The 9,810-nt window shown below is 45.9% G+C and overlaps 1 protein-coding gene across 5 annotated transcripts in view; it reads right to left on the bottom strand.

Moving 5' to 3' along the window:
- LOC115532790 (immunoglobulin-like domain-containing receptor 2) overlaps positions 1–9,810 on the bottom strand; it is a 12,909-nt gene continuing 3,099 nt past the window's right edge. The window contains exons 3-10 of one of the 5 annotated variants that reach the window (XM_030342674.1): positions 8,863–8,982; positions 5,909–5,965; positions 4,583–4,729; positions 3,992–4,171; positions 3,619–3,714; positions 2,834–3,035; positions 1,543–2,521; positions 1–1,045 (exon numbers count right to left, since the gene is read on the bottom strand). In XM_030342674.1, the coding sequence (XP_030198534.1) occupies positions 1,010–1,045; positions 1,543–2,521; positions 2,834–3,035; positions 3,619–3,714; positions 3,992–4,171; positions 4,583–4,729; positions 5,909–5,965; positions 8,863–8,982 (1,817 nt within the window). In that variant the 3' untranslated portion in view covers positions 1–1,009. The remainder of the gene's footprint in view (positions 1,046–1,542; positions 2,522–2,833; positions 3,036–3,618; positions 3,715–3,991; positions 4,172–4,582; positions 4,730–5,908; positions 5,966–8,862; positions 8,983–9,810) is intronic. The other 4 variants (XM_030342675.1, XM_030342676.1, XM_030342677.1 and 1 more) reach the window with 4 other exon arrangements.

Raw genomic sequence — 9,810 nt, 5'->3', positions numbered from 1 at the left:
TTTATGAATAGATCAGTTTTTTTTATTTCGAAGGCATTGATTTTTTCCAAGCAAGTATAATACAAAAATGTGCTATGGCACAAACTCCAAGCCCATGGAATAGCCTAGGCCTGTATATTTTCATAATGTAACAAATGGGTTTGGATAGTTTCAGTGCATTTCAATATATATTACCATACAATGATACATATTGGCTACAAAAAGTACTAAAGCACATCAGATATATAGCACAAACAAAAGCACTCAGTCATCCACAGTCATTCACACACTCACTCCTACGTGTTCGTGCACACACACTCACGCACGCACGCGCAAACACACACACACGCATGAACAGAGTAAACCTGAGCTGTGGCAATTTAAGTGAGAAACAAACTGAAATGAAAAAATATTGTAGAAAAATCCGGATCAAAGTGCGGTGAACTCTTTTTGCTGAATGTAACACAACACAAGGAATGTACTGGAATAAAAAAATGCATACGAAAATACATACAAAATTGGCAACAAATTGGATGATTCAGAACAACTGGGCACTGGTACAGAAGGGCACTCACCTTGGCAATGGCATTATTATTGTTTATTCGTCACGCTGCTGATCTAAGAGGACCATAAGAGCAACCTCCGACCTGCAGGAAAGCACCTACATTTTCATTCATATAAATACCTATAGGCAGGTGCTATCAGCATTACTCCTCAGTCAGAACGCATACACCCTTTACTCTGCTGTACTAAACTCTTTCCGCACAATATTGCGGTTCTCATTCATTCCTCATGCATGTCCCTCCATCTCCGTTGATTTCCTTGCCAGAGTCTTTTCAAGTAGCGATGGTCCTTGGTTTCCTTCACCATGGGGCTTTCCATGTTAAGTGAACGGTTGGGTTCTTCATGAGTGCACACAGAAGATGCTTTGACTGCTTGGTGTGAAAGTCTTTAAAGGTGATGGATGGCAATGGGGTGTGAAGCCGGGGGGGGGGGGGGGGGGGAGGAGGACTCACGCTGTTCTGCGTCGTCACACTATCAGATTGTCTCGGCTCAGTGCATGGCTCTGTTTGGGAAGCACACATGGAGAGCCACATGTTAGAGAGACCAGCCCTGAGGAACATGCTGGGTTAGTGGAGTCAGTCTATGCAGGTCATGTTAATACTGATATTTATATGGAGTGCAACACGAGCATGTAGCGTATTGGATATGATATGAATATATGACATGATATGATGCATTAATGTCGCCCATTTGTGTCGGAATGACACTGTAACATGCTTTGTGCTGAAACCTCAGCCCCATGGTTAAAATTGAAAGTTTATTAGTTGCAATGAGTTGAAACAGAAATAGGTTAGGAGAGAAGTCAGAAAGAAGATATGCATATATGTCCACATATATGTAACCATTTCAAAATGATCATTCATCCATTCCAGGGAGCACTCACAACAAACTCAGAATGCCGGTCAACACGTCTAACGTATTCAGAGCTGTGTTTGGATCTTCCATCCACAGAAACCAGAGCCGAGCCAGAGGCCTTCTTTGGTACTACAAGTAACTCACCAGGTTCCGGTTTCTCTCCAGCTCCTCCCGGCCCCCCGGTAAGGCGTGGTGCGGCCCCCTCTGGGGCGCTGGGAGGTAAGAGAACGGCCTCGCGTCTGGGTCGGCTGTCCTGTACCGCTCGGTGCCAGGCGGCTCTACGGTGCGGTACCGCTGGTTGCCGGACGGTTCTGCTGTGCGAAGAACCTCCCGGGTTGGCGGTTCCGCGGCACGATACCGCTCATTACTGGGCGGTTCCACGGCACGATACCGCTCTTTACTGGGCGGTTCCGCGGTGCGATAGCGTTCGTTACTGGGCGGTTCTACGGTGCGATAGCGTTCGTTACTGGGCGGTTCTACGGTGCGATACCGCTCGCTGCTGGGCGGTTCTACGGTGCGATACCGCTCTTTGCTGGCCGGTTCCACATCGCGGTACCGGTCCGAGCTCACCTCGGCTCTGCGGTACCTCTCCCCCTCCAGCTCTGAGTAGGGCGGCAGGGAGTCCTCTTCCTCGGGACGGTTGCTAGACGACCGGCTGTAGTAGCAGTCGCTGCCCTTCCCCCTGGAGCTGCCCTTGGAGGGGGTATCGCTGTCCTCCTCCGGCCTGCCCCCGCCACCCCCGACGCGCCCCGCCCGACCCCTGACCTTGCTGTCCAGGACGCTGCTCAGGAAGCCGTCGTCGTAGCCCCGGTCGTCGCGTGCGCGGCGGTCGGAGGGGCGCGAAGGACGGTCGCTGTCCCACGTGCCCCTCCTCTTCTTCTCCAGCGAAGGGCTGCGCCGGCGCCAGTCTCCGTCGTCGTCGGCGTACTCCTCGCGGCGGAAACGGCGAGGGGGGCTGCCGCCGGGGGAGTCCCGGTCGTAGTCGCGGTCCCGGGGATCCCCTCGGCCGGCCCGTGTGCCGCCGTAGGAGCGGGCAAACTCCTCCAGCTCGTCCAGAGAGCCGGTGCGCCCTCTGCTGCCCAGAGTCTTCCTCTGCAGGTGCTCCGAGCGGGGATTCCACCTGCTTCACACCAAAGTCCACAACACAGCCACGATTACAGAAGAGCTGGTGCAACAATTCATCACATTCCTGTAAGGCTTCCTTGCCCCATATGATAATTAATAATAACTGATTGGCCACACTTCATCACATTCCTCTAAGCTTTCCCCCCTTCCCATATGATAATTAATAATAAATAAGGGATTGGCCTGTTGACCTATTCATCTATGTTTTAAATGTATAAAATCTAAAAAGGGGTATCAACTGGGGGTGTTAATGAGCTCCTAATTTCAGATGGTGGGACACTCGGCTGGAAGATGTCCACGAGGAGCTGACCTTCGGTCCAGCTCGTTGTCCGACTGGTTGCCTCTGAGCCGCCTCCCCCTGCGACCCTGAGTGGGCGGAGCCGCCCGGTGAGCTGATTGGTCGTCAAGGTCCACTATGGACGGGAGCGCCTTCATCTGGACCGTCTGATAGGTGTGCCTGAAATCCACGTTCCCGCCTTCATGGAGCGAGCTCAGCTCTGATAGGCTCCTGGCTGTTCGGACAGGAATTGAATGATGAGGACGTGCGGGAAACGATACGTATATACAGAAACCAGACTGTTTTATATGTGATTCGATTTTTGTTATAATACCATTCACTAACCGTCCCAAAGTACGAAAGGTTAAATCATTAGACATGTGCACTGTAAAACTGGGTCATCCATTGTTTGGAGTGGACATGTAGTGATAGTAGTATAGCCATATCCAGTTACTTCCTGTAACAGGCTTTTAATGTCTAATAAGCCTAGTGACAATATCTTTGTATTATATTACATAGAACAAAGGTACCAATGTAGGATGTAGAGACACATAGTCTATTGTCATTTACAGGGACTGCCATCTTAGCAAAGGCAATCACGTTCACAATTGTTTCAACAAGGACAGAAGCCATCAAAGTTCTACAATAATGAATGTGAAAACGAGATGAGGATGATGTTGAATGTACGCAATCGCTAACAAAAGAAACTTTAGATCAACACAAACGCCCAGCACCAACACAAACACAACACAAACACAACACAAATGCCGTCACACAGACTACATGTGGAGCTGCTCCCTAGTGCTTCGTAGTCTTACGTTGGAGCGTGACCATCTTTGTAGAGGGGAACTTAGCCAGCTCCTTCTCTACGCGATACAGAGCTTCATTGGCCTGGTGCCGATAACCACTTCTCGCTGTGGACATGGACAGGCACATGCATGCACACGGGGCCGTAAAAAAGGCAAGGACACACACACACACGCATACATGCGACATTTAGTCTACAGTACAGACATGCCCACGTTCAGGCAAAACATACGTTAGCAAACATGCACAGATAGACACGTTGAGGTATACATAAAGACTAGGAAAAACACACAGAAAGAAATGGGATGGGGGTTAATGATGGTTACCATGGTGGCCAACGAGACCGTGTGGTCTGCCGTTTGTTCGACAACTGCTCACACCTACCTGCTGCTAGGTTATTTTCAATTGAGGGAAAAGAGGACATCTTGGGCTCTGCATGGGCCGGAGGGGCTAGAGGGACCAGGGTGGGCACCCCAGGGATGTAGTAGGGGTACACTGGTACCTGGGACGGCTGGAGGGTCTGGGGCAGCTGGCCAGTCTTCGCCATCTTGCCTGCCTCATACACTGGGTGAAGGGAACAACGAAAGAGGACAAATATTTGATTTTGGGTTTTTTCTTGCAGCAGATATCAAGTTTTACAATGGAATGAGGAAATGAAGCCGTTGTGTGTGTGTGTGTGTGTGTGTGTGTGTGTGCATATTTGTGCTTATGTGTTGTTGTGTGTTGGTGCATGTGTGTCTATATGAGGCGCTGCCATTTTCGTAAATTGTGTTTGTGTGTAATGGTATTGCATTACTTGCACGTATTACTGCTTTATTAAGCTTTTCCATTTGTTTGGATCTTTAAATATTTATGGATAAATCTTAGTGTTTTCTATCAAAGCCATTGATTCTCAAAAGAGGTAGAATAAAAATCGGTGATATGGCACAAACTGTGTGTGTGCGTGTGCGTGTGCGTGTGTGCGTGACTACCCACAGTGGCGTGGACAGCAGCAGGTCTCCGGACAGCAGCAGCAGCGGAGGTAGCAGCAGCAGGAGTGGGGGCAGCACTGGCACCAGCAGACGCCCAGCAGCAACAGGAAGAGGACACTGCCCAGGGCAACACATCCAACAAACACCCACTCTGGAAACACACACGCACGCACGCACACACGCACAGACACATACGCACGGAGACACACACACCGATACACACACACGCAAAGACAGACACGCGCACAGTTACACACACACAAATACACACGCAGACAGAGGGGCACACACACACACACACACACACACACACACACACACACACACACAGACACACACACACACACACACACACACACACACACACAGACACACACACACACACACACACACACACACACAGACACACACACACACACACACACACACACACAGATAAGACATACATTACACAGATAAGAGGTCTACGTATTTTTCCCTTCAAGTAATCAGATACCATTACTGTAATCTATTGAGGTCTTATTCGAGGAAGTATGACTGAATATTCACAAGAATTTAAAACTGTAATGTGTTCATCATGAAGGCATGCTCATGAATCATGTGACCATGATCAAACATACACCTAAAAAAATATCCTGAAAGCTGCCTTCTCTGCTCAAAGACACAGATAACACAGCATTAAAGATATAAAAAAATATGACAAAAGCAAACCCACAAGCACAGGATTACATTTCACACATTGTGCACACACACACACACACACACACACACACACACACACACACACACACACACACACACACACACACACATAAACATGAATTAAAGCAACGTGTTGGTAATTCTACAAAATCTGTCCATCTGCTCTTATCGCATCTCTCTAGTAGTCTGACTCCTATCCACATTCTTTCTTAGGGTGTGTCCAAAGTAACTAATTTAGTTCATTCATCTCCCTGTTCCATGTAAACACACATTGTCGGAGGAGTTCCTTTAGCCCAATCATTTAGGGAAAGCGTATAAATAGATTTCAACGGAATTCTAATTTTAAATGTGATTAAGCGGTGTAAGAAAAATCCCAATATATTACATATATTCCACCGCTGTGTGGTAATCAGACGAAGGGCACAGGCACAGACAAATTAAGACAAATAAATAAAGCAGTACAGTTTCCATTTGCCACCAAGATTGAGGGTTTGTCAACAAAAGAGGTGTTCGATTGGCCAGAGTTTGTAAAAGAAGACACAATCATTAGTGAAGCCAGTGGGTGCCAGCGTGGGAGAGAGGGAGAGAGGGGGTGAGAAAAAGAGGCAGGAGGGTGAGGGGGCCGTACCTGGCATAATCTCCACATCAAACTCAGGTAGGATATCGTGCTGCTCACCTGTCCTACCTGCAGAGAGAGAAAGAGGGCAGCAGGTGAGAGAAGCAGGAAGCAGGAGCGTGATAGAGCGGCAGGGTGACAGATTTGTCGAAACGGTGTGGCCGATTCATTGCCCATGCAAAAGACAGTAGTCAGTAGGTGATGATAAGAGAGTGTGTACTCTCTTATCTGGGGACCGGAATGCATTGATCCCCTAGATCGGTGTTAGTGGAAAAATCAACATTGAAACATTGTTGATGTGGAAAAAGCTATAATAGACGTATAAATGTTTATCGGTGGATTCTGTGGGAAAAAGCCTATAATTTAACCTTTGCTGTCATTGTATCTAGCTGGGTGTTATGAGTTAACCCACGAAACATGGGACTCACTAATGGAATTACCATATGAATGCAAGCTCACATTAACACTAGCATGTGCATTGACACACATCAATACAAAACCGTGTAAGCCGTGAATGTGGGCAAACGAGAAAGTGGAGTGGGCATCGGGAGAACATTGGAGTGTGGGCACAAAGAGGGTGCCATGGAAACTGGGGCAAGTGCTGCACTGAGGCATTCTGGGAGACTCATTTACGCACGGTGCTCATCAAAATAGAGCCATGCAAGACCTATCATCGGGGACACAATGGGGCTTTAGTGTGCTTTGTGTATGTGTCCAGACAGAGAGAAAGTGTACCCACTTTCACAAGGGTAGTAAACATCCGGAAAAAGGGGAAGAGATTGATAAACCAAAGAAGTTCTGGGCAGAAATAGGAAATGGAGAGTAGTTCCCATTACCAAAGTAGCCCATGTCAAGAAACTCATTTTAGAACATGTCGCACACACACACACACCGCCCACACCCACATACACAGCTGAGTAGACAGGAGCTGTAAGTGCAGGTCTTACGGCGGTAACTACAGGTTTCCCGACCCGTGTCTTCCTCAGTATGTGTTTTAGTCAGGTGTCTTCAGGAAGCTGTTATTAAAGTTAAGCCCGCCCAGCCCGTCTGATACATCTGACTCCAATAAGAGTGTACCAAACGCCCACTGCACAGCAGACAGGGCTCCCGTTCGTGCTGAGTAGGCAGTTGCCATGGTAAGCAAAAGTCCTGCCCTCGCATTACTGACAAAATAGAAACCCCCACCATTTATCTTGACACATTGGCTTGCTGGCACTTCCAACTAAATACCATCAGCCTGAGCAAATCTTGAGATCCCGAGAAAAAAATGAGAACGAGACAGAGAGAGAGAAAGAGAGAGAGAGAATAATAAGGGAAAAGTATGACATATTCTGGAAAAGGGCACCAGAAAGGAGGAATAGGAAGAATAATAAACTTAAGAATGTGGGAAGAGAATGGCTGAAAGTTCAGTTTGTTGATTAGATTTTGAGGTGAAAAACAAGCACTAAAAGAAACACTGAAACAAAACCGTACTAGCTTTTGGACTGGAGTACCACCAATACTAATACTACTAGCACTAATACTACAAACCCTGTCTGTTTTAATATCCTTCAGTTGAACCTTCCCCCGACCCCAAACCAGTCCCTAACTGTCTGTCTCGGTCTCTCTGTTTCTGTCTCTCTATCTCTCTGTTTCTGTCTCTCTATCTCTCTGTCTCTCTCTCTCCTCCCCTCCCTCCCTCCCTCCCTCCCTCACTCCTCTGAGCTGATTGTAATGAGATTAGCAAAGAGAGAAGGAGGAGCTTATAAACCAACGCAATCTTTTACAACAACATTATTTTAAATTAAGAAGAAACCTTCTCACGATGATCACTTTTCTGGAGGAGAGCCAATTTGCTTCTTGTGGCTTATTCGGCATTCAAACACCCAAGTGAATATGTTCTGTATCAGTTGAATGTCTACACCAGTACCCCCTCAAACATAGCTGGCTCTCCCTCCAAAATAAAGTTGCCATGGTAACGGCTTAGGGAGTGACTTGCGTTTCTGACAATAGCTTAGCCACACAGCTTACATGTATGAACGCTTTGGTTACTTTGACTGAATTAAAAAATACTTAAGAAAAGTTGTTACCTGGTGCTAGGTTTGGATATATATATATATACGTATATATATACTTCTCTCTATACTAATCTCATATATATATATATTTGGCTTAGTGGTGTGATTTAACACATTCTACTGTCAGCTCTTTAACCAGATACAGATGATATTGTTTCTAATTTACTTTGGCTGGACCAAAATGAGTCTCCGGCTAAGATAAGATAAGTCATGTTTCTAAAAGATAAGCTAACAAAACAACTGTATCTCATGAATGTGAGCATGAATGAAGACAAAAGCCACCACATAATTTTTTACTCTTGTTAAAAAAATATATATTTGGTGACACTTGACAATATTGAGCAATAAGCATGAATAAACTATTAACTAATAGTTCATAATTAGTTGACTAATGTTCCAGCAAACATTTACTAATGCTGTTCATGTTAACTGGGATAATGGTGTTCATGTTAACTATGGTATCGATTTATACATTATTTAATAGGGTTGGGTCTAACCCGAACCTTAACCCTGAAGCTTATGCTTTTGAGATATAAAAACGCTTATTACTGCAGATTTTAATTAATGGTTAATTAATATCTTTATTGTAAAGTGTTACCTCATATTCTAAACACAATCAATCTAATGATTGCAACCAAATAGGGATCCATGTATCCAGCAGTCTGTTTGAACTGTGAACTTTGGAGACGGCACGGAGCCTGGGCAGGATATCAAAAACTGAGAGGGGCAGAGTGATGCCTTGTTTCCTGTATTGTTACCAATACTAATATGTATTGGCTGTTGTTCATTCAACAGGCTGAACTCATTGAGGCTGTGTAGCTTTTTGTCGTTGAAATCATGAAGAGAACCTAATTTGCCTAGCTTTGAGCTCTGTAGGATTTGATAGTGTTTTCTGCGTTGTTGACCTACCCAGCACTAGTAATTCCACTTGGCCCTCATTCTTGCCCTCCAGGTCGTCTGGGATGACAATTTTGCAGAAGTACACACCACTGTCGCCCCACTGGAGCTCACCGATCCGCAAGTTCGATTCTGGGGGAAAGAAAGAAGATAACCATAAATCATAGAGTCAACTGCTTTGCTATCAGGGAGACACACACACGATACGCATGCACGCACGCACGCTCAAAAACACACACATACACACGTTTGATGCTTTTATGAAAGTGAATGTTTGGCTCCACATAACTGTAATTCACCTAGACCAGAGGCCCTGTTTTCTACTGATATGCCAGCAGGGCTATAAAACATGTGTCTCAATGGGATGGGTGGTCACGGGTCGCAGAAGCCCCAACGTGAATACATCTGAATGAGAGAAAGGAGGCCTGTGATAAGGTGTGCATAGTGACCCCTCTTTTGTGAGATGGGAGACAAAGGCAGGGCTATATTTATGAATCAGGAAACACAAAGCACCGATCCGCTGTAATTCCTGCCAAGTGCTTCACGCAGTGCTGATAGTATACATCAAAAGATACGCACACAATGGTTTTACAAGCTCACATGGAGGAGACATAGGCATTCGTTACCCCTTACTCTCACAAACACCTAAAGGCTTAGTTATGGTTGGACGTAGGGATCGACCGATATGGATTTTTTAGTGCCGATGCCGATACCGATTTTTTTTCATCAGCCTTAGCCGATGACCGATATGGGCTGCCGATTTTCTTAAGCCGATATTTGGAGCCGATACTGCTTTTGCTCCCTCAATTTACATCATAAAAATGACACAATGATGATAACAAATGTTACAAGTCCCAATTTCAAAGGGAACATTTATTGAACTTTAAAAAACAATATTGACAAATAGTAAAATGCCGGGAAAAAAACTATCGGCGAACTCAGCGGCCGCTTATCGGCCGA

This window comes from Gadus morhua, chromosome 20 (assembly GCF_902167405.1).
Source record: "Gadus morhua chromosome 20, gadMor3.0, whole genome shotgun sequence".
NCBI lineage: Eukaryota > Metazoa > Chordata > Actinopteri > Gadiformes > Gadidae > Gadus > Gadus morhua.
This window is presented reverse-complemented; position numbering and strand designations above follow the sequence as displayed.